The 25,033-nt window shown below is 41.0% G+C and overlaps 1 protein-coding gene across 2 annotated transcripts in view; it reads right to left on the minus strand.

Moving 5' to 3' along the window:
- The window catches only part of TDRD3 (tudor domain containing 3), a 118,667-nt gene extending 97,778 nt beyond the window's left edge, over positions 1-20,889 (minus strand). For both annotated transcript variants that reach the window (XM_074912193.1, XM_074912184.1), the window contains exon 1: positions 20,646-20,889. Coding sequence is in view for 1 of the 2 variants with exons in the window: in XM_074912184.1 (XP_074768285.1) it covers positions 20,646-20,686 (41 nt within the window). In the remaining variant the exon portion in view is untranslated. The remainder of the gene's footprint in view (positions 1-20,645) is intronic.
- Positions 20,890-25,033: the final 4,144 nt, after the last annotated feature.

Raw genomic sequence — 25,033 nt, forward strand, 5'->3', positions numbered from 1 at the left:
TACTCAGCTCCAGCCATCAGCAGCATTTACACACTGCAGCTTTCCCTTGACCACAAAAAGTCTCTTTAAACTGCTCGTGACTGAAAACTGCAAGCTTTGGTATGAAAAAATGCAAAGGACCAGACAAAAAAGGATGACGGAAGTGAAATATAAGGATAAAGAACAAAGCTAGAAAAAAAAAGACAAAATAAGTAAGCTTGTCTCTGCTTTTTTATTTTAATATCACTTCAACCAAGAGCACTCAATTTCCTGCAGTCTGATGCTCTTTAAGCAGTATTCAGAAAGGATATTCAGAAAGAATGAAGCAACATGAAGTCTGACGTTTTTGTCATAAACAGGTAACTAGTATGACAGCCATTTTGTCAGATAACTTGCTGCCTTTTTAAAATGCTTTTCTCTTTTTTTTTTTCTGCTTTTGCCTTAGAGTTGACTGGAGTTAATATGTTAGCAAATATGGAAATGTGGTAACAGGAGACCCATGTTCTTCTCTATTCAGTGTATTGAAGATTAATTGAAACTTAGAATTACCTACAATTCCGTCATACTTCATTAATACACACACACAGAGCTACTTCAGGTTGTTTCCCTTACAATTTTCACAGACAGTTAAATTCCAGTTTACTTCCATCTGAAGCATTAAAAGATAAATACCTTAGTACACATCTGCTCTTGATCTCTGCCAGGTAAGGGAGGAGATGGCAACGAAAAAACCAATGCATCAGGATAAGTAGAAAAAATAAATTTGCAACTTCTGCTTGCTGATTCCCAGGAAGACGACCCTGACTGAGAGTTAGGACAAGTCATGGTGCCTCATCACCAAGTGGTGAAAAAGTAAAGTTTGCAAGGCACACTTAGGAACATCATCTTCCTTATTTTGAAGGCATTGCCTCAAATCAAGATAAGATGTGCTGAAGCTTCCAATTTCTATGAAGAAAATCTCCTTAAAAATTATTCACTTACGCTTTGCAGGATAAGTATCTGCCAATAACTGTATAAGCCCTATAAACTAAACCATAAGAGAAGAACATCCCTGTCAGACATTTTTATTTTAGACAAATTCTGATAAAATCCTTTCCGCACCCGTTGAAATTTTATCTACCTCACAAGTCTTTCAGGAAATGGTCACTTCCAACCTGTCTTGAATGATGAGCTTAGTTTCTGCTTCTAAAAGCTTGAAGGGATTAAAAACAATTTCCTGCAGCTTCACATTCTCCTAGCAAAGAATAGCTGCAGTGAATAATTGTACAATAAATTAACATTGTGTACAAAAATTAGAATTCAAATCATAGCACTGCATTAACATTAACATCTCTCCACAGTTTCAGTGCTAGGTATCTCAGCCTTTGTTAATACCTTCTGTTGAAGTTGCTCCAAGTGTCAAAATACACACAAGAGACAACAGAAAAAAAAAACAAAAACCACCAGATTGATACACTAAGCCTAATTTGCCTGAGATGCTGAGGCAACTCTAAAGGAAGCTTGATTATTTATAAAACATAGAATAACATCAAATACAACAGACTACTTCACCACAGCATATATTATGGATTCACAAAGCACTATCCCACAGAAGGCAGAACACATGGTTCAAATCCCCATGGCCTGAGCTAGGGGAATGGAATCCATTCACTCACTGAGGGAATCAGCTCCAGTGCAGGTGTATCCCACAGTGGACAGGGTGATGGTGAACTGGGGGTTCCTGAGCCAGGGAAACCCCAGGAGAGCACAGAGACCCACGAGGAGCCAGCAGCTCTCACGAGGTGCAGGCAGGGCCAAGAGTAATGGCAGGCACCTCCATGCCCACAACAGGCAGCCCTGGGGAGCGCCAGCAGACAGAGTGGGCAGCCTGGGCATGGTGTGCGAGGGTGCACAAGGAGGGTGTCTCTTTGAAGGAGGGATATTCCACTGGCCAGGTGGAGAAATTTGAAGTCCACATAACCCAGCAACCAAGCACCATTCTGTCACCACCTGCACAGGCCAAGGACAGTCATCCTACCTGACCCTCAAGGGCACTCTCCTGAGAGCAAAGGCTGCAGGGCAGGCCTCAGACTGCAGGAGGTGCCTGGACCTTTCTGCTGGGGCAGGGACAGGCAGCAGACCTGCCTGCAGAAGGTGTGCCCAGGCGAAGGAGCGCCTGCAGCAGGTGCTGAGCTGCCAGAGGCAGTGAGAAGGCTGTGTTGTGTAGCACCAGGGAGGATGAGAAGGGGTCGGATAGCTCGTTCCAAGCGCAGTCTGCAGTGGACACACAGACCACGGCCAAACAGCCAAAAACTCCCCCACCGGCACACATGGAAGGGAGAGGGGCCAATACTGCAGTAGAATGTAAACTTGCAACAGTGAGGCCATGCAGGAGAAAGAGACTTCCCCCAAAGCCTGAGGAGCCCTTGCAGAAACGCTTCACCGCTCTGCAGACTGAAGAGCAAAGACCCGTCACATCAGGAGAGATGCTGGAGCTGAGTAAGGCAGCCAGATGTGCTCTCCGTACAACAACCAGCACAACTGAGGAAAGGTGAGGGGTGATAGCAGCAGGTGACTCTCTTCTGAGAGGTATGGAGGCACCCATCTGCTGACCTGACGCACTCTCTAGAGGGGCGTGCTGCTTACCAAGGGCTTGTATCAGGGATGTCACCGAGAGACTACTCAGCCTCGTACAGTCCACTCACTATTATCCACTGTTGTTTCATGTGGGCACCAACGACACAACCAGGAGCAGTCTGAGGAGTATCAAGAAGGATTACAGAGCCCTGGGAGTGTCAGTAGGAGACTCTGGAGCACAGGTAGTTTTCTCATCAGTCCTCCCAGTCAAAGGGAATGGGTTTGAAAGGGCCAGTCAAATCTGGCGAATCAACAATTGGTTACGGGACTGGTGCCACAGCCAGGGGTTTGGTTACTTAGACCATGGGACTCGCTTTGAGAAAGCTGGTCTACTGGGGGTTGATGGTGTCTGTCTGTCAGAGAAGCGGTACAGCATCTTTGGCCATAGTCTTGCCAAGGTTGTGAAGAGGTCTTTAAACTAAAGTTGCTGGAGGAGGGGAACCCCAATCCATCCCACTCCTATCAGTTTGATGCCAGTGCCAGCAATAGATGTCCAGTCTGGAGAGGGATCACAGGTCAGCAGCAGAGCACCTGGAGAGCAGCACAAAGGAATTCCAGCCACTAAATCAGCCTCAACAGGTGCCCAACTTAAATGCCTCTATACAAACACACATAGCATGGGAATAAGCAAGAGGAGCTAGAGACATGTGCACACCTGCAGGTCTGTGATCTTACTGACAGAGACGTGATTTCATCTATACTGAAGCACTCTAGCTGCTGAACTAACAAGCTTAAGGAAGAGACAGACACTTTTGCCAAATTTCTCCTCCCTCCTTTCGTAGTCAATACTTGAAAACAGCAAACACTTCACAGATTAAATAGATAAACCACTTCACATGAAATCTAGTTTCTTCATTTTCACTTTAGCGAACAAATCTGGAAATTTTTAAAATGCAGTTGAATTCAATTACGCTTAGAAAACAATGATTATGTATCATGCAGTCTGTCCAGCAGCCCTGTCACAACGCAGACCAATTTCAGCCAAATTTGACAGAGAAACAGAGGTTTCAAAAACAGTGAGTTCCCCTCAGTTTCACAGAAAGCGGTTGCCGGGTAGAAGCAAGACATACAAATTAGCAGTTGCATTGTGGAAAAGGGAAACAGAACTTGGCTGTCATCCATTTCGAGCAGCAGCAATCAACTGGTCAATTGAAGCACTCGCCCAACTCCAAACAGCCATAACACATGCTGGTGCTTGCCAAATGGAGAAGGACGTGAGAGGAAGCAGAATGTGTTCTGGGCTAGAGCAAACCATGAGAAGGAAATGAAGGCATGATAGTACACAGGTGCTGAAGAGCACCAAGGGCACTGCAGCAAGCGGTGACAGGAGTCAAACAGGAAAGTTTACAAAAATGAGTTTAGTTTTGGGAGCGGAGGGCACAAGCTAGAAGACAACCACAGTTTCAGATTTCCATAGCTCTCAAAAGCTTATTTTCAGCTTGCTTTACATTTCACCTATAGAGCCGAGTAATCATACAATGCACATATGACTCAAAACCAGACTACTTATTTTCTTTAACGCAAGTTACTTAGAAGTTTATGCCCTAATATTCCAATTAAGAAGTAGTGAAATCAAGTGTCTCAACATTTAGGAAGTAATATTAAGCTAAAAAGTACACAGTGAAACATACATCTGCATTCCATAGAAAAAATAAAATTCACAATATATGATGGGGTCAGGACTCCAATGGATGCAGGCAGACAAGCAAGAACCAGCTGAGATAAAACATCTCAAAAAATAACAACCTCTCAGCTGACAAGTAACAACTGATGACACTCTTCATGTGCCAAGTAGTAAAACAGGTATATCAACTTCACAGAGAGAGATGGCATGATAAAGCTAAACCTTTTTATTCTGCATGTTTAACGACATAGGAACATACCCACATCCTGTCACCAAGTCTCAGAGAAGTCTGTGCAAGCCAAGCCCTACCTCTTGTAACTGAAAATAATTCTTAACGCTCTTACACCCACTCTTCTTCCCAAACTCACAAGTACATGACAGAGCAAAAGGAACCATCTGAAGCAAGTGAGTGGCCTATTTTGAAATGTGCATGTAATTTATCACGCATTATATTTAGCTTAGGAAGTTGTTCATTAACGGGGGGGGGGGGGGGGGGGGGGGCAGTAGGAGATTGAATAATACCACATCTGCACCACATCACGTTTTCTCAGCCATTTGGTACTTTCCTGTATAATGACAGAGACTGAATTACTTGTATCTACAAGGTATATCCCTTCATTTTCCTCTTTCTCCTTGTTAGATCACTTCTTTTCCCAAACTTTCCCTGCTTTCAGGATCCTCTGCCTTCTGTTTACCCTTCTTTATTTGACAGTAACAAAAAGAGGATCAAACATACAGAACACCTTTCTCTTAAAGATTTAACTACACAGAATAGGCTTCTTCACCACAAAATAGACCAAAGAAGGGATTTAACACACCTATATAGTTGCAAGTGACATTAAAGAGATAAAAAGGGACTGGTTACTCACTGTCTCTAAATTAGCAAGTGGGAAATTCAGCAAACTTGGGGAAAAAAGTGCTTCATACAGCATATAAAGTTGTTATTCCCTATTCCATGGCTGCTAAAATTTTACATATGTTCAAAAAACAACTACATGGATCCATGCAGAAGAAATTCTTCAAAAGTCTATTTAACAAAAAAACGTCCAGCTGAGGAAAATGCTGAAAAAACAAATAGTTAAAAGCTGGAGAAACATTCTGAGACATCATCTCTGCATATTTGTCACACTCTCAGGCTTCAGGCTTCTACAGACATCAGTTATTGGACTTGATTAGAGACACAGTACTGAGACAGAAACTTTGATCGACATAGCAAAGAACAGAGCAAGATCATCCACTGTAAAGACTAAGCAAGGAAAGATGTGTGTGCATGGGGAACAAACAATTTAAGTCTCTTGGATCTGTAGCAAAGTTAACACAAAAAACCACTCCTGCATAAAATGCAGAGATCTTTCATCTTTCGTATTAGTCTCCAGTTCATAAATCTGAGAAATCAGAAGAAGTTTAAGTAGCTGCCAGATCAATAAAGGCATTCTAGTAATGGTTCTTACTAAGCACTTCTTGTATATCACATTTTCTATAATCAAGTAGTACATTATTTGAGATTACTGGGTATGGTCAGTCGAGTCAAGATTATTACTTGACAGAAGTAGCTTAGTTCAGCCTTGAGAAGAGAAGGCTTAGGGGAGATGTTATCACCACGTTCCAGTATTTAAAGGGTGGCTACAAAGAAGATGGAGACTCCCTTTTAGCAAGGAGTCACATGGAAAAGATGAGGGGTGATGGGTACATGTTACTCCTGGGGAGATTCTGACTGGACACAGGAGGAAAATTTTTCATAATGAAAACAATCAACCACTGGAATAATCACCCCAAGGAAGTGATGGATTCCCCAACACCAGACATTTAAGATTCAGCGGGACAGGCTGTTTAGACAGTGCTTTTGCCAAGAAAGGTTGAACCAGATGATCCTTGAGGTCCCTTCCAACCTGGTCTTCTACGAGTATAGTTTTTTCATTACACATCAGCATGTCTTGTGCTAGCATAAGTATATCAAAACTATATTAACATAACCACCTTACAGTTGAAAAGAGATGCACAACTTTTCATCAAGAAAAATATAACAGGACTAATTTTCATTTTTTTCTTTTTTGGGGGGAAGGTGCAAGGGATGACATGCTAGTAAAAACTGAACTATGTAAGAAGCACCACTGTAGCAGTTCCTTCACCAAAAGGAACATCACGGATCTCAAAGATAAGTGCTGAGCCAAATCCCTTGCAGCCACTGAGGTTGGGAAGTGGCTGGACAGAAAGCAGCTCTGTGGGTTCATGGTGAAGAACAATTTGAACACAAACCAGTATGTCCATACAGTGGTAAAGACTAATAACATACTAGGCTGCTTTAGCGAGACTGTAGCCAGCAAATCAAGAGACGTGATTATTCCCCACATCCCAGCGCAAAGCCACACCTAAAACATTGGGTCCGGCTTCTGAGGTCCCCATTATGAGAGCAGACCCACAAACCAAAAACAGGCCACTAAGATGCTTTGGGGGCTGAAGCCCATGTAGAGACGCTGGGAGCAACATTTGGTTTGTCAAGTTTGTTCAGCATAAAGAGCAGCAGGCCAGAGGTGGAACTCATTCCCCTCCCCTGACTCCCACTGTCTGAAGACAGTTTAAGGAGACAAAAGCCAATTCTGAGATGCATGGAGGGAAATGATAAAGTGCAAGAAACACAGGCTGAAACATGGGAAATCTCAACTGGACATTAGGGACAGAAAATTTTCCCAAAAAGTGACTAAGCACTGGGGTGGGCCACCTTGAAGATATTCAAAGCTCAACTAGACAAGGCCTTCAGCAAGCTGATCTAACTTCAGAGTTAGCCCTGCTTTGAGCAAGGGCTGTGACTGGGATGGACTCTCCAGAGGTTGTCAGAGTGAACTTTTTTTTTTTAAATTGTATTTTACCTTAAAACAAAGCGAAACTTGGCATCTTTTCAAGAATTCATTCCCAAAATTGCTCTCTCAAAGGAACATTTTGTGCATTTTTTCCAGTAAGGATACTTAAAAGTTGGCTTATTGAGACTGGAATATGTAACATGTAACATATATTTAAGTAACAAAAGGCTATATCTTTAGTAGATCAAGTATAAATCTGATCACTTTTAATCACCTTTTTTAGCTTATCAACTGTACTCATGAAGGAGACTATTACTATTTCTCAATTCATGCTGTAATCACTTTATTACCACACAGAAACAGCACTGAACCATAAAACTACAAAATGAAACTTGGAAACATTATTAATTGGTATTTTGTTGTTAAAGCATGTCTTCCATATCAGTGTCGAAGACCTGGACTACTTCTGCTTCAAGACATTTCATATTAATTTTGGAAATAATAGAAGCTTAACATCCCCAGTGTTTGCTGCCTCACAAAGCAAGATGCTAAGCAAATGCCTTCATTTTTATTTGAGATACTTAAACCAGTATTTCAGCACCAGCACAAAGTCCCTAAGAATAGCAGCTGTAGTGGGTATTGTTCTTATAGAATTGGTTTGAGTGCTTTAACTAAACACACATAATTTCTGAAGACATCCCACACACACTCCCTCCTACATACGAAAATTGACAAAACCAAGCGAAAAAGTAGTTACAACCTGCCCAAAAAACAAGGGTGAAAGATGAGTACTCGCTACTGAAAAGGAGTATGTTATAACTGAAAATGATAAGCAAAAAATAATTTCTTTCACAGCTGTGGTCATCAATGCTTAAAATACACACATCCTTATTATTAATATTGCATCATTTTAACTCAGCACAGCAATTTTTTCTGCACAGAGAGAAGTTATTTTCAACCCTGCAGAAGTGGCAGGTTTCTTTTCGTTATACTTTATGCCAAAAATATCCATTTCTACAGACCTTTAAAACTAGATTTATAGCATATTTACCAAAAAATCACTCAAAATAAGCAAAGGCATGCACACTCTTGCAATGTAAAAGAACAAACACCAAAACTAGGACATGCTTACAATTAATTTGAAAAGCTTTACAGCTACAGACATTCATATATTTCTAAAAAAAAAAAATTACTACCGCATCTGTGAAAGGGCTTCCAAGGATTATTTTCAAGTTGCAATTCATCAGCTACAGATAAACTACATAAGTCTCATTCAACCACTGACCTACAGACAAGCGTAGGTCTGTGAAAAATGTGAAGGGGATCAGTCAAACTACTGCAAAACCAAGTTCGGTATCCATAAGGGCAGTCTGCACAAGCAACAAGAAACATATTTTTCCTAACTGGCCGTATTTTTTATTAAAATGCTTGCAGATATAGTGGCGAAGTTTTACTAGAGCAAACACTTTTTCAAAGTTAGTAAGACTTAAAAGACCAGTTTGCGTAAGATAAAACCTGCACCACACTGCTACTGCTATAAACAAAGCATAAAGATGAAACACGGTACAACACCAAATGATGTCCTCTTTTGTATGGTTTACTTAAATGTTCTTTGAAATAACAGGTAAAAGTCGGGTGTTGAAGTAGTTCATTCTCCACTAGGCTTCATTTTCATATTCTCTGATTTAATTAATATTTTCAATGTAGTATTTTAGCGTTGCAGGCTCAGGAAGAGGAAGGATTTAAATTAAGGGCTCCAACACTGAAGAGATTCATCGAACCTCCCAAGAGATTCATCTACCTCCCAGCAGGAAAGCAACATGTGGTCTTTGTTCTTGAACGATGCTCTAACTCAAGATTGCATTTCCTCTCCTTCCTAAGTCAGTCACAGAAGCATTTCATTACTTTTTTCTGGTCAGCCAATAACTGGGGGAAGGGGGAAGTCAGTTATTGCTAAGTGTTCTTGGAAGATAAAAATTATATTATTAATTTAAGAATCAAACAACCATGGAACACAGCAATTTTTCTGCCCAGAGCAACAAAAAAAAATTACAAATTCAAACCTGAAGAAAAAAGGAAAAAATTTAAGAATGGAATTCTGCAGTTATAAAGCACTAAGTTTCATCTCTCTAGTGCAATAGCATGAAGAAAATATGATCATAGCATAGAACATAACAGCAATTACTATTCTAGACTAAATTAAGTTTTTTTCCATTTCTTCATGTTATTATCATACAGCAACATGGCTAGGTTAGGAACTGAAATATAAACAAAAAAAACAGAAGAGACAGTGAGTAATGAAGTGATTAGAAAGATGTTTCCGCTTCCCTTCTCTTCCCCATTTCTAAATTTTGAGAAAATTACACACTAGTAAATCCTTAGCAGCACTACCCAGGGACATCTTTTTCCATCTCAAACACCACACAATAGAGAATCTTTTTGCCTAAGTGTTCAAGATCATAAGCATCAATCACAAATTTCTATAATAGTTATCTATCAAGGTTGAAAACCTGGTGAATTAACAAAACTCAACACTTCAAGCATAAAAACCACTCGTTTCCTCATTTGCTCATTCTGTAGATATTTTCTCCAGTTTAGACAACCCTTCAAAAGGAAATTCTGAAATACATGCAAGAAAATTATCAAATTTGATAGACATCAGCAGCCATATTTAATGACACAAAAATGGTTTGAAATCATTATATGCTACAAATTCAAAACCAACTTTAACTATTGAAAAAACCCAAACTGGTTTAGCTTTGAATATTAACTGTATACACTGATGCATCCACTTAATTTATTTTGATTTTCAGAGTTCCAAACAAACAAATTTGGTATTTTCTATCAAAAACAAATAAAGTATTGCAGATACCACTCAAGTGAAAAGCTGCAGAGGAATATGTCAACTACTTGCCACAAGGCAGAACTCCAAGATGTTTCTTAGTGTAGCTGAATGGCAACTCTCGAGTCTATCAATAATTATATGTGTATTACACAGATGTATACATATGTTACATCTGAATTTAAAAAAGCTAACCCTGAATAAGTTTTTAAAACCAAGAATCATGACTGTGCTCCTTATACATTCTGGTTTGAAAGAAAAGCAGCATGATAGACCGTATTTTTTACGGAAGTATCCTCTCAGCATTCCTGAGCAGCTCATCACTTCAACACAAAATATGCCTGATTCAGAAATCACTATTCTGCAGTCAGAACCAGACCCTTGAAAATCACCCACCTTCTCTTCAGCTCCTTCACTGACTTTTTTCCCATCACACTCTCCTCCAAATCACAGCTAATTGAAAACCTTAGTACTTGCAAGTACTTTCAACGATACAACAGAGTATTCTAAGAACTTGAAAATGTAATACTTCATTAGTGTTACCATTCTAAAAGGTAGTTTAATTCAACATCTCTGCTTTGTATTTAAAACTGTCTTGGATACAGGATCACAGTTTAACAAAATAAGTATGTACTTGGAACCTCCTAGTAAACTTAACTACCCTGATGTCTTTTAAAGTCTCTCCCACTCTCGCTGTACAATGACCATAGCAGTAATTACAGTAATATCAAAACTAGAAGAAGTGTAAATATGCTTCCATAATAAATGGTAACATTAACTTCTATTGTTCTATCAAGTAATACTAAATAAGAAGATGATCTAGCTGCTGAAAGCTGTATTTTCCCCATTAATTATACTGCCATCAATATCAGAGCTAAGTAATTTGACATCTACACAAAAATGGAAAATAATGTTATTGATGCACTTGGTAAGGGTCCTGGATAGCATACACTTTTAGCCCATGTTTTAATGGTATATCCAGATTTACAGCTATATAAAATACTTAAATATTGAGATAACAGCGTACTGTATTTTACCACAGTAAAAGAATACAACAGAGTGAAACTTCAGCAGATTGGGAAAAAAAAAAAAAAAAAAAGAAAAAACACCAACCCTGTTAAGGTGAGTCTCTACAACTACTTAATAGAACAGATTTAGTGATAAGTACACATCCTGTTATCTGGAAGTAATAGCTGCAATGCAAAAATGTCAAACTTCTCCAGGTAACACAGAGATGTGCCCAAGATAACCTCACTAACTCCAAACTTTGATAAGATCAGCTTTCAGCAAGCAGCACTGCTGTAATACAGCAGATGCTAGAAACAGCCCCTGCAGTCAGAAAGAACTGGACAAGAACTCCTGTATGCTTTGCTCCTTGAGAATATTTGCTTCTCCATGATTCATAACAGGCCACAGCAATTCAACATACAAAGTCACAACAATGAGGAGGGTTTTCTTTGTCTAATTTTTTTTTTTTTTTTTTTTCTTGGATACAAGCTGTGAATACTGTTTCTCACTCACATTTCCCCAGGAAAACATTGGCAGCCTCTCTAAAGTGTTAAACCGAACACAAATATTCTAAGGCTGGGGCCATGCCAAAGACACAGCTGCCACGCCACTGAGAGTATCTTGAAGCTGTCTGAACACACATGGCGTTTTCTCCTCTGGCTTTCCTCAACAGCTCTTTTTCAGACATGACATAGAACAAGCAGCTCCAAGCCATTTCCGGAGCACCATCAGACAAACAACAGGAAAGAAAAAGCCAGTCTTGACCATGGTCCCCAGACAGCAAGCTCTGTCAAAGAAGCAATTTCAGCAGTCTGCTCTCTAACTCCGTCTTCACTTGCTGTCAGTTAATGCCATCACTCCCGTTTCTAATACCTACACTACATTTCTCAAAGCGAAGGGCTCAAAATGATGCCAATGCAAGAATGTCCATCATGCTTCAATTACTTAAGTGTTACAAAAGTTATTTAAACCAGTAACTTTCTTCTTCCTTAAATGTGCAAAGCAGCTCTCGAAGGTTGTATGTTACTCCTAGAGCTGTCCAGTCTTCCTAAATTCTGACACCTCACAACATTAAGTACATAAAATGTGATTAGAAATGTTCACATAGTGTTCATTCCCCAGAGAGCCTTTTCTTCTTTCTGTCAGCTATATCAGAATTACTGTTATTGGAATTAAATATCTTCTTTTTTCTCTGAAGCAGAAAATTAACTACTCCTGAAAATACAAACAATATGCACAGCTTGGAGAATCAGTCTTAATTTTATTTTAATTATATTGTTATGACTATCACAGAATAAACAACCTATAAAAAAATTAACCCTTGTATAGAATATTTAAAATCCAATGTTTCTAAGTGTAATTCTATCTAAATTAAGCTTCAGGACAGCTTCATACTTCTACCTAGTCCTACATGTACCGTTTACATTAAGATGTATTTTATCCAGCAGTAACACTTAAGTAGAATATGCGCATATAAAAACCTACTCAGTATCTGTTATCAGTATGAATGACAACAAGCACCTCACTCCAAAATCGCCAGCTACCCTCCCACCAGCTTGTTGCTCAGAGATTCAGAGTCTGGGGAGTGCGAGCACACAAAGACGGATGAGAGAAGAAACCATCTGTCTTAAAAGTCTCATAGCATGATTTCAGAATGAAAAATCTTTGCAAAGGGCTTTCTCCTGAGACCTAGTTTATCTATATACATCTACTCCAAATGCCTCAAAATTCCACTTTCTAGAAGGTACAGGCTTTCTGGCTAATAATTTAAATCTCGGGAATGCACAAGTTTAAAACAGACCTACTCTTACTTTTGCTCAAATTGTAAGAGATACTGACCATCAGGAAAATGCAGACTTCCTAAACACACTGCTCCTTTTATTAACCCACTCTTTCATTGTTAAGTTCATTTGGGTTGGTTGAAAAAGGCAAATAATAATCAAGCATTCTGCTCTTCCATCCTGCCTTAGTTCTCCTCTCAAATCCCTGCCAAAATCACCTTTATGCATGCTTCGCTTACAGTATACTAAGTTTATACAAACTTTATGTGGGAGGGAAGAAGTAAATCAGACCAAAACAGTCAACCATAATCATGTAATAAGTTCCATTCAAATCACCTTGTTTAGGTCATGATATCAATTAGTTTACCAACAGACAGATTGATAGAAAATATTAAACTCAGAATACATCGCCATCTCAGAGATTATGCACGCTGCTCAACACTAGGCCAGTCAAAGACCACGAGGACAAAAAGAGGCAGAAAGAAGGAAACTACTACATCATTGAGTCAAACATGTAAAAGTGACACTTGTCCTAATAAAGTATTTGTCTCGAAAAGGCTGAGAAGCCTATAAACTATAAGGCTAAGGAAATAACTTCTGAAACAAGACTCAATACATCTGAAATCTCCAAGGACTCCAAAAAGGAACCTAGCTGTGGAAAGCTACACACTCCTACACAACTCACTGACTCAAGACAATCAGACTGAGACACACTATATCAAGAAAAGTAAGGCCACTGAAAAGGTGGGTGTTAAATAAAGGTCTGTAACAATTTGAAGGACTTCCAGCTGTAGATGTGTTGCAAGTAAACTAAGCTTTTTAGCTTTTCTCTTTTTTTTTTTTCCCTACTTTTTTCTTTTGTTGAGTAAAAGGTTCACAGTAGCCACATCTTCACTCCAAGTTGCAACAATTCTATAAAGGACAACTTACACCGGTGCTTCAGCTTACTAGCAAATTATTCACAGAAGCCAGCAGGTGAAGTCTGTCCCCCCAAAGATGATACATAAATCATTCTGAGATCTGGCATAACAAGACAAGGGAAAGAGAGTCTCTCCCAGAAACTAATGAAAACCTGGAGGCTGAGTTGCAGTAAGGCAGTGGAAATCACAGCTGAGACGAAGTGCATAGGGGACTGTCACACTTGCGTTGTCTTTTCTCTCTGTCCTGTTAATTTGTCTCCAAACTCCCACTCTCTCTCTCTTCCCCCAACTCCCATCAAAAGAAGAAAATCCTCTCTTAAGGAAGTCTGAAGACACTTACTTAACAATGCAAAAGTAAGAACATAAATGGTGCTTATGCAGTCTAGGTCTATCTAATACAGTTCCCCTTTTGTCAAGGGTTGCCAGAAGCAGGTGACTCAAGTACAGAAACTAAAACACAGCAAATATCTCAAAGTGTCTGGAATAATTCCTAGCTTTCAGCTGTTTTAGAGCTTGTCCTAGTTCAGCTAGGGTAGGGTTTAAGTTTCCCCAGCAGAGAGAGGGGGAAGGGATCTCCAGCCGGATTATTCACACCATGCTGATGTTAGGTCCGGGTGCGGGAGCATGGGAACTTTTTCCTTTGTGGCTTTGGTGGCGGGGAGCTCACGGCGGGCTTGTTCCATAACCATTGCGGTATTTCTCTGTATATCTTTTGCCTACTGTTATTGCTGTTTATCGTTGTTATCATTGCTACTGTTGTTGTTCAGATTGTTTATCACACTGTTGTATTAAATTTCTTATTTTAACCCGGGGTTTGTGCCTCACTGCCATCCTGACTGGCTGAGAGTGGGGGAGGGACAACGGCAAAGTGGTCTCCGGTCCCGGCAGGGCCTAAACCAACACAGCCTTTTGGTAGTCCAACTCCACTGTAAAGTTCAGTATTCAGGGCACCAATCCCTACCTGACTTTGCCTAATTACAGTTTTAACCCACTTACATTTTTCTGCTCCACAATATCATTTGGCAATTAAGTTCCACAATTTAATTACACATTCCTTGAAAAGCTACTTTAGTTTTCATCAGGTAGCAGACTTAATTCACTGGGTGGCCAGTGGTGAACTGAACCGCTATTCTTGCTTTAGTCATCATTTCTGTATGATCTACAGATTTTACAGATCTCTATCCCCTCTCTTCCTATTGTTCTGTTTTCCAGACTAAAGGTGTTCATCATCTTCCCGGAACAGAGGATCTTCCACACCTCTCACCCACTTTTTTACTGTCTTAAAAGCTTTGCTGTGCCTGGGTGATTACACCAGTGCATACTGTTAATGATTTGGACACACCATTGATATAGATAATGATCTGACAATTATTTTATTCTTTGTGAACAATTCTCAACAGCTTTCCGACCACTGCCCTTATCCTGAGTAAGTAGCATTAGCGAATTTTGAGCTTTTCACTGTGTAGATAGGTTTCCATTATTTTCCCCTGCATGAGCATCATTTGGCATTCACCAAAACTGAATTACATTTGTATGTGAAAGCACTAAGCAACGGTATCATAAGATTTTGCTGCAACTACCCTATCAGTTTAGATTTTACCAACCCACATATATCAACAAACTGCTATGATGCCACAACACTCAATTCTTAAGACTATTTTTTAGTATGATGAACCTCAAGATCCCAGGAGAAACTTACTGGCAACGTTTCTCTATCATGAAGCAATCACTGATATATGCAGTTTCTCTTCTTTTAACCAACTGTACTAATAACATAGGATAACCTTTTATCCTTAGAAAACAAGGATTTGCTTCAGTCCTTGGTCAAACATTTTACCCATTTCTAAACCTGTCTACTAGTAGTTTTGGTAAATGCTCTCTAATTCTAGTGTTGCAGCATTCAGTGAGCAATAACCTTGAAGGATTTGGTGAGTAAGAGTTCTACATCCATTTTATGTACTGCCTGCAGATTACATAAACCTCACTAAATTCCCTTCAGTTTTCTCTTCTCCAAATTGAGGGATTTCAAACATGTTAGTCCCCTATGTCCTTTCATCTTATTTTAACTATTCTTTTTTGTACTTTTTAAACTATTCATTATAGCCCTCAATCAGTTTCTTGTAAAAGTTGGGGCGATTCCATCTGATACCAGTCATTTGTTACCACCTACGATCTTCTTTAAAAAAAAAAACATTTAAAAAAAATTAGTATCTGTATTAGTTTCTTGGGCTTGTTTCCCTTAACAGAAGCTAAAATACCAGACCTCTTCTGGTCCCCCAGAGTGAAAATGATATAAAGAATTCAGGTTCTAACTACTCATTATTTGTTACCCATCAGGAACGCAAACCAATCAGACCCGGCAGTAAGGCATACACCTGAACAAACAAAAATGCAGTGATGCAACATTTTATTTTGTACCTGTACTTTGAGATTCCACAGTACCAATCAAACTTCACAAAATGACGTACATCACAAAAGGAGCGTGAAGAACTTCACAACAGATGCATCTCTCCTTAGAATCACTGTGTTATCCCTGTGTCTAAGGAGCATCTTGTATCCAGCCTGGCCTTGCTCCATACACAAGGGGCTAATTTCAGCTGAGCCTTCCAAAGACATTTCAGCAGAGCAGCAAAAGAACATGTAGGAAAAGTAGATCACCTTGCACGATCCTGGAACTGACTACGCCAAACACTTGTTTTGCCAAATTCCTGCTGCACTCTCAGAAAGAGGTGTTAGTCTCACCCTTGCGAACACTTTCCTGCGTTTCCAGGCATGCACCTGCTTTTGCTTTAGCTTGGATCACTTCACATGATCAGTCCTACAAAGAGCAAGTTTGAACAGACCAATCTCTAATCTGAAGTTATCCACTATGCAGCACATTACTTGCTGAAATACTAAAATTCAGTTTAAAATAGTTTGGTATACACCAACTATATAGTTTTTACTTACAAAGTATATAAAAAATACATTGATATAAGGGTTTTCTCATGGATTACTAAGCACTATTCTTTTGTTTCCAAACAAGTAAAATTGCAGTTCCTCTTCATCTCTGGGAACAGCTTTTCATAGTTAGAACACTGTTTACATAATCTTCAAAATATGTGAAATTTTACAAGACCATATATTTTTGCCATAGACTTACTAATTTTTATTGCATCACACACTGCAATTAAGATATCTCTACTACTTGACAAGGAACTTGCATGTAAACTTAGTTGACCTAAAAAAATATATCTTTAGTTACCCAGTTTGCATCTCTTGTTTTCCCACACTGAGAGATCAATCAGTCAACGGACCAAAGATCTGTGGGACCACAGGCTAAACCTGCTGTAGGACATAGCATATTGTTCATTTTTGACAACATACATACATTTCAGTGTAATAAATTCCCAAGTTCTGCAAAGATCTAGGGCACTGAAGAGGTCCTGGCTTGTCATATTGTCTTGGGAAATGCTAGCAAATTTAAAAAAAAAAAAAAAATTCTGTTGCAAACCTGGGAGAAGTGTTCTGTGATTCATTGCTAAAATAAGAAAGATGCATTCTGAAGTCCTTCTGAACTTCGCTTCTAGTAAGAAAACTGGATTCAACTCAGGTTCCATTAAGGTCTATATTTTAATGGGAACACTGGAAAATTGGTTCCAAAATTCACAAACGCAACTATAACAAAACAAAAAGGTATTTCTCTCTGCCCCTTAGCCTTCCTACTCATAAGCGCTTGGTAATTAAATAAAAAGTTAACACAGAACTTCTGTCCTAAGATAGAATATCTTTTTCACTGCAATGTAATACAAACACACCTTCTTTATCTCATTTCTGAAGTCAGAGCCAGTATCTCATTCCAAGGTACAGTATAGTGTGTAATGTAAAGAACTAAGACTCAAAAAAATGCATAATTTTAAAGACAGCTGAAAGGACATGTCTTCAGAAAAACTACAAGTCTGCACACAAACGACAGGCGTCTTTTACCCATTTTCATGAAACACTACTACCAAAAAAAAAAAAAAAAAAAGATTCTCAGCTTTAGCTATGACTGTTCCATTAACTAGGTAGAGCAAGTTCATCTTTTCAAAGCTGATAAAAACTTAATATACATAATATAATGAAACAAGTTTAAAAGGAAAACATTACAAATTTCCAGGTGATTTTACAACAGATGATTCTCTTACAATGCCTAGTTGGAAAAAAAATATATGTATTACTACTGTGGTATATCAACTACACCGTGTTAATGATTTAATTCAAAAATAATTTCACTTTGTACTCAGAATCAGAAAAAATAAAAACTTATTGCAGAGATTCACATAGAGTGTCTGTAGTAATTCTTGTTACCTTTGAAGATTTAATAAAGGTATAGTAAAACCCAATCAGTACAGACAGTATCCTCCCAGCTAGCAGATTTGCAACTATGGAAGAGTAACAGTTTCTTATTTGGTTTGAAAGGCCAAGTGGTGCTTTCTGCAGCTTAAGTGGAGACAGATTTTAACATAAACTCAGCTTCATTTTTGTACTAGAAAACATATTATTTTGACAGGTGACAGCAACAGCGCCAACCAATTTGGTACAGAATGTGATTTAACCACCAGTGTATACTACATTAAATACCACTGAAGGCTTACTCATACATGTGTTAAATAAGTTTAGCATCTACTAATAATATGAGAAAAGTCATAAGCACAAGAGCAACAGCAAAACGGTTCAAAAGCATGGATGTCTAGGTTATTAGTTTTTTTAAAAGTGCATGAACACCTAGCTAAACAAGATCGCTGAAGCATTATTTTTCCACTCTACCTCACATTCCTCAAAAGTATATTCATTCATTTCCCACTCCTTCCCAGTGCAACTAGGTCAAGGCATAAATCCAGCGGACCTGATAATCAGCTCACTCCTTGCCCTATCATCTTCCAGTCTCTTGTCTTTGGCTCACACTTTGCAGTACTGCAAGAATAACAAGTATTTATAGCCGTTCAGGTGTATATACCCCAAGGAGAGCACCAAACATTGCAGAATAACAGATCACTTCAGAGTTGCCTCATATTTGTACTGCCAAAACCTGAAAGCCATTTACCAACGGCAGCCATTCAACTGACAAAGTAGTAAAACAACTAAGAACTGAAAATTGTGTGATAAAATTCTGAATAAGCAACAGAAAGCAAGAAAAGAAAACTATGAAAATAAAGATTACTTTTACGGAAAGGTTTCTCCTTTTCAGAGAGGAATAAGTATAGAAGAGGAGGGGGGTGAGTTTTCAGTTAGAGTCAAAACTACCCTTTAAATAAGCCAATGTTATGAAAATTAGCATAAATAGTGATGATTCCTTCAGTTCACTGATAACCAGGAATCACAGGATTATGTACTCTAGAACTGCTTAGAACAGTATTTTTGAAACATATGCTTATCCAAGAAGCTGACTGAAAGACACTCATTTTCTCAATTTGGTTAGTATTATCACAAAGTAATGCTGTAAAAAGATAAGTAAATGCTGTAAAGCTAGATTATCAAACACAGTACAACCAGCTGGTCAAAAGAGGCAATTATCCCACTGCATTTAGCACTGGTGCGGCCTCACCTTGAGTACTGTGTCCACAATTTAAGAAGGATGTGAAGGTCCTTGAATGCATCCGGAGGAGGGCAACAGAACTACTGAAGGGTCTGGAAGGCATGTCCTATGAGGAGTGCCTAAGGACTTTGGGTTTGTCTAGTTTGGAGAGAAGGAGGCTGAGGGGCAACCTCATTGCTTTCTACAGCTGCCTGAGGAGGGGAAGGTGCTGATCTCTTTTTCCTGGTATCCAGTGATAGGACAGAAGGCAACGGCTCAAGGCTGCACCAGAGGAGGTTTAGACTGCACATTAGGAAACATCTACCGAGAGGGTGGTCAAACACTAGAACAGACAGAGAGGTGGTCAATGCCCCAAGCCTGCCAGTGTTTAAGAGGCATTTGGACAAAGCTCTTAATAACATGCTTTTAACTTCTGGTCAGCCCTTTTGGTCTAGCTGATGGTTGCAGGTCCTTTCCAACTAAAATAGTCTATTCTAAACCATATGACATCTGTTTTAACTTTTTACAACTTAGCCATACATGAAAGCACAGCCCAGGAGAACCATGAAGTTAAAGAGAGCAGAAATATCCCCAAAAAGCCATTGGAAATAACGATGCTTCTTGTAATTTGAGCAATTTTTCTCAGTTACAACCAAAGGAAGTTGCCTTGTCTTTTGATAGTTAGCACTGAGCTTTTGTTTTGGTGACTTGTAAGTAGTTAAGAAAAAAAAGACTAAGTGTTGACTAATAAGTAAATTACTTTGATCAACTGATTTAAAAAATAACTTCCAGTCAACAGTGCCAAAACACCTACAGGCTAGCAAATGAGATGTGGAGTTTGCACTACGTATTTGAAAAGCACAACTCACTGAAACACGTGAGCTGACTAAAAAACATGAACACCTAGGTTCAAGCGTCACGTATTTACCCTACTTTAATTCCACTTTTTCCATCTTACCGTCCTTGCTGAAAGGGAGCACAGCGTAACTAAAACAACGGAACTATCGACAAGCATCAGGCCTCCCGGCAATCGCTATCGCCGACACCCAGCCGAGGCAGGCCTCGGGGAAGGGCCGTCTGCCCAGGAGAAGGGCCGGCGGGCAGGCCGCCGTGCGGCCACCGCCGGACCCCGCCGCCCCTCAGGCTCACCGGCCCCGCAGAGGCTCAGGGCCCCGCCGGCGGGCGGCTGGGGGGCGGGGGGCGCCCCTCTCCTCAGGTCCACCGAGAGGGGCCGAGAGCCGCTCCCCGCCAGGAGCGGAGGCCGCTCCTGCGTCAGGCCCCAAGCACACCCCCTTGCCCTGGACACCGCCACTGGCTCCAAGCCGGAGCTCGGGGGTGTGGCGGCGGCCCTGAGCGCTGCACGCTTCAGGAACAGGAGAAACCCCAGACCCCGCACCGCTGCTCGGCGCCACCCGCCAAGGTGTACCGGCCGCGGCCGGCGACCTGCTCCCCCGGGGGTGCCGGTCAGGCTCCGGCGCGGCCTGGCGGCCCTGCCCGGCGGCGGGGAAGGCCGCGGTGCGGCCGAGGACGCTCCCACTTACCAGCCCGACTCGGAGAGCGCCGCCCTCGTCCTGTCGGCCATGGCGCCTCCTGCCGCCGCTCACCCACAGAACCCGGGGCCGCCGAGGCGCGGCGGCGGGGCCGGGCAGGCGCGGGGCTGCCGGGCGCTGCAGGGAGCCCCGGCGCTCGGAGGAGGGACGCGGGGCCCGCTCTTTCCCCCGCCCCTCGGCCCTCTCCGGGCGCTCAGCCCGGCCAGCTCTCCGGCGGGGGAGGGAGGGGAAGGGAGCGGAGGGAACGAAGGAAGGGGCGGAGGCGGCGCAGGCAGAGACGAACAAAGCCCGCGACCGGCTGCTACGGGGCTGAGGGCGCGTTGCTGCCTGCCTGGAAGCCACTGCCGCCATGGCGGGGAAGGGAAGGAGTGAGGGCAGAAGAGGAGGCGCCGTGGGGCTGGGAGGCGGTGGAGCCCTCCCTCCCTGCCTGCTTCCCTGCCTGCTTCCCTGCCTGCTTCCCTGCCTGCTTCCCTGCCTGCTTCCCTGCCTGCTTCCCTGCCTGCTTCCCTGCCTGCGGCCGCCGGGCTCCCTCAGGCCAGGGCCGCACACCGCCCCTGAGGGGCCTTTGCCGCCCCGGAGCCAGGGCAGTGGCCAGCAGCCTGTCCCCTTGTAGTAGCAGGAAGACGTTCTTCTAAGCATATTTAATGTATAAATAATATTTTTGCTAATAGCACTGTGTAGAAAAATAATCTCCTCCACACCCTCAAAATGGATATTGTGGAAGAGGAGGCATTTAGAGTGACAAGATGTAAAAGGCTGTTCCTGTGTTGCTTTAATGTCTTTTTTTTTTTTTTCTTTAATGCTTTGCACTAAAATGTTGGGCACTGCCATGAACATCCAGTTTTGTGATCTGCCTTTTTAATGGGAATTATACTTTAAAAGAATAGCATTATTTTGTTACTGCTGTTTTAAGTGCCCAGTTACTTCAGGAGCCAGTAATGGGCACGGTGGGAGTGCTGACTCCACATCTCCTCTGTGCTCCAGATGTCAGAGAAACTGCTAGAAGGTGAAAGTGAGCGGGTCAAGAGTTAAGAAAATGCCTACCTAAGCCTCAGTGCTCAGGGTTTCTGCCTGCAGGTGAGGGCTGCTACCTTCCAGAAGACACCAACGATTCACATTAGTGAGTTAAATCCAGCTACTTCTGTAACCCATCAGTGCCGAAGTTAATTCTTTTTTACCACACCAAGGTTTCAAAACTTAGCTACCTGCTATGTTTGCCTATTAAAGATACACTTTTCTTTGTGGGTCACTGTCATCTATGGGATGTTTCAGTTCTTGTGCGGCATCTTCAAGTCACAGCTTGATGGTTTTTTTTTTTTGATCCACCTGGAAACCTTTCTTTGCTATACTAAGTAGAAATCACTCAGGAGTTTTACAAGCAACAAGCTGTGATTTCTGCTGTGCTGGTCAACACTATTTGCTCTTTCTTTTTTCACTATGAGCTGGTCATTCATTGTATTCTCTTTTGTATCTATAGATTATATACGCTAGGACAGAGGTTTTGTCTCCAGTGTGTATGCTGTCCTTCATGGCTGCTGTTTTTCAAGAATGTATACATCTTTTTCTAAATCAATAATCATAAAAAACTTGCCACAGAAGAAGGAAACAAAAACCTATATTGTTCAGATTAATCTGAGCAATGTCTAACTTTACACATACCCTTGAAGTTTTTCAGATCTGGAGTCTTAACAGAAAGAATGTACTTCAGCCCTAAAATAATAAATTTTCACTTAGAAGACTGACATATGTGATCTCTTCCAGCAAAATCTCAAAACAATGAGTATTGCACTCAGGGAAGTTTTAATCCTCATGCTGGTCATTAAAAAAAAAATGCAGAGGGAGCGTTATTAAGTGGGAAAGTGCAACAATGCATTATTGATGCAAGCTCATAGAGAGGCATCACCAGAGCCACCTACACAGAGTTAGTAAACTGAGCCAACCCAGCCAGCCAGCCACATAGTTCATGGATTGAATAACCATATCACTTGTTTGGATTTTCGAAAGTTGTGCAGTCCTGTATCATGACAAGACTCCAGGTGAATATGAGCTTCCAAAGGAATTATGTCGAGGATAATTAATATAAGAGCCTTGAAGTAGACCTACTGTATGTCTGTATCAAAGAAAATCTTAAATTAGTACTGAGGAATACCCTAAAGTTAAGCAGAAGAGCCATGCTGAAATGTTAGCAGCCAAGTCACACCCTTGTTGCACACTGAACAACTGTAGCGGCTGCTAGCATGGAAAAGCACCAGCGGACGGGTAGAAATGTAGTGCTAGTTCAGACACTCATTATGCAAAAGAAATGGGAATAAAAGAACCTTACATTTGGAGTTTGACCTGGCTGTGCATTAGATTATCAAGAAAAGGTTGTAAACATTATTGTAACTCAAAAAGGGGTGCCTGTGGAGCCAATTAGTAAGGGATGGAGCATGACCTAGGAGAATATAATGAGAATTATGGACTTTATGCATTACTTCATGTTAGTTTAAGACATGGAAGCTTTAGGTTACTTAAATCTTCATTGAAATCACCAGGCAATTATACCAGCAATTTACGCTAGCATATGGCTAGCTGTTGGACCCCATGGCACAAAACACTATAAAGAAAATGTAGTATTCAATGCCGTCCTTCTAAAAGGTCTGCAGGCATCTGCTCTAACAAATTAATTATATGCAAGCTGAGATAGACAGATAGATATACACGCACATGCTTTTGTACAAGTCCCCATTAATCTGTATTTCTCTGCTCACAGAGAGCACTGCCCCATCTTTGCTGTTTCTAGCTGCTGGTAGCTGTGTTGCAGTGAGGTAAATAATTAGTTCCACTGTAAAACATGAGGTGATACAATGCCTGCCAGGCAGTCAGAAAACCGCAGATTGGAGGGATAAGACCTTCTGTACCAACTGTTCTTGATAAAACATTCTTAGAGCATATCTCCATATCCATCACCTTTAGAATAAATGACATTGCCGAAGCTAATGAGCATCAGAGTACCTGGGGCTATACAGGGACCCTGCCCAGACTCCAGCACACCTGTAAGGGCTCTGTGCCTCCATAGCTTTCTCTGAAAAATGTGTGTTACTCAAGATGAATCAGTGCATCACTGTTGACAAAATTCATGTGGGCTCCTTCTGTCCAAACCATAATCTAGTTTGATATACTTCACCGATGTTGAAAGGCTCATTCCAATTTCTCTTTCCAAACGTCTGTTTCAAAGTGCTAGCCATGAAAAAGTGTGAGTTTAAAAAACAAGGTCTGTGAGGAACAACTAACACTACTAAGCTTTGTATATAGCTTCAAGATACAATGTAGTAGCTTCGAAAGACGTCAATAGTGGCCAAAAAAAAAGAGTACTTTTTAGTCAATGTGATGGTTTGCACAAATCCACCTCCATGCATGACTGGTTGACAGTCCTGTTTAAAAATGCTGCATGTGTAAATCAGCTATGTTAAATTTTAAGAAATGCCTCAACCAGTCATTCTACAAAGGACACAGAGAAGTGTCATGGAGCAGCAAGGGCTAGGTGCATCTCCAGGGAAAGCAAGCCAGGAGTGCGGCGCAGCAACACAGCAGGCAGGAGCAATAACCTCACCATAAGGAGACAGGATTTGGAGCGCAAGTCCAAGTCAGGATCAGGCCCAGAGATGGTGGCTAGGGTCAGACACAGACACCAGCATGGGCAAAGGGATGAGACAACTCCGAGGTCAGCCAAGAAATCAGGTCTGGGTCCAGGTCAGGATGAAGGAGGTACATGCCCAAGTCCAGACGTAGCTGTGACACAGCTGGGATATTGCCCAGGTGAGGGCTGGCACTACAGCTACTGCTTAAACGTAGCTCCTATGGGAAAGGAGAGGCAGGGCCTTGCTTTTACCTTCTTTGCAACAGCTCTTACTGGCAACAAAACTGACCATGAATTCAGCTAGCTAAACTCACTGACTCAGCTAACTAATCTCTTAGAAAGGGGCTGTGCTCCAGGCCCTGAGAACAAGACAGTTCTGCTGTTACATTAATGTGTGAACAGATCTGATGAGCAGCATACTCATTTATCCACCATTTGTTTCTGAAGATGGGTTCCTCAGTGTTTTAAGCAGAAACAGGCTTAATTAACAGCGTTCTGCATCATCCGAAATCAGGGCACGAGACTTAACAGCTTACTCTGGTACATCTGTTACCAAAGGATTTCAACTTTTAAGGAAAACTGGAGAATTACGCATATTGATCTTCTCCTTCAAAGAAATAAAACGTGTCTAGTACTTTATATGTTCAAAGTGCTATGCATGAAACTATTTACATTTTAATAAGATATTCTTAAATCAATATGATTGCTTCATTAAGTTTTAGATCTCTTAAATTTACCTTTTAGATATTATGTATGTTCA

This window comes from Athene noctua, chromosome 1, assembly GCF_965140245.1.
Source record: "Athene noctua chromosome 1, bAthNoc1.hap1.1, whole genome shotgun sequence".
Taxonomy (NCBI): Eukaryota; Metazoa; Chordata; class Aves; order Strigiformes; family Strigidae; genus Athene; species Athene noctua.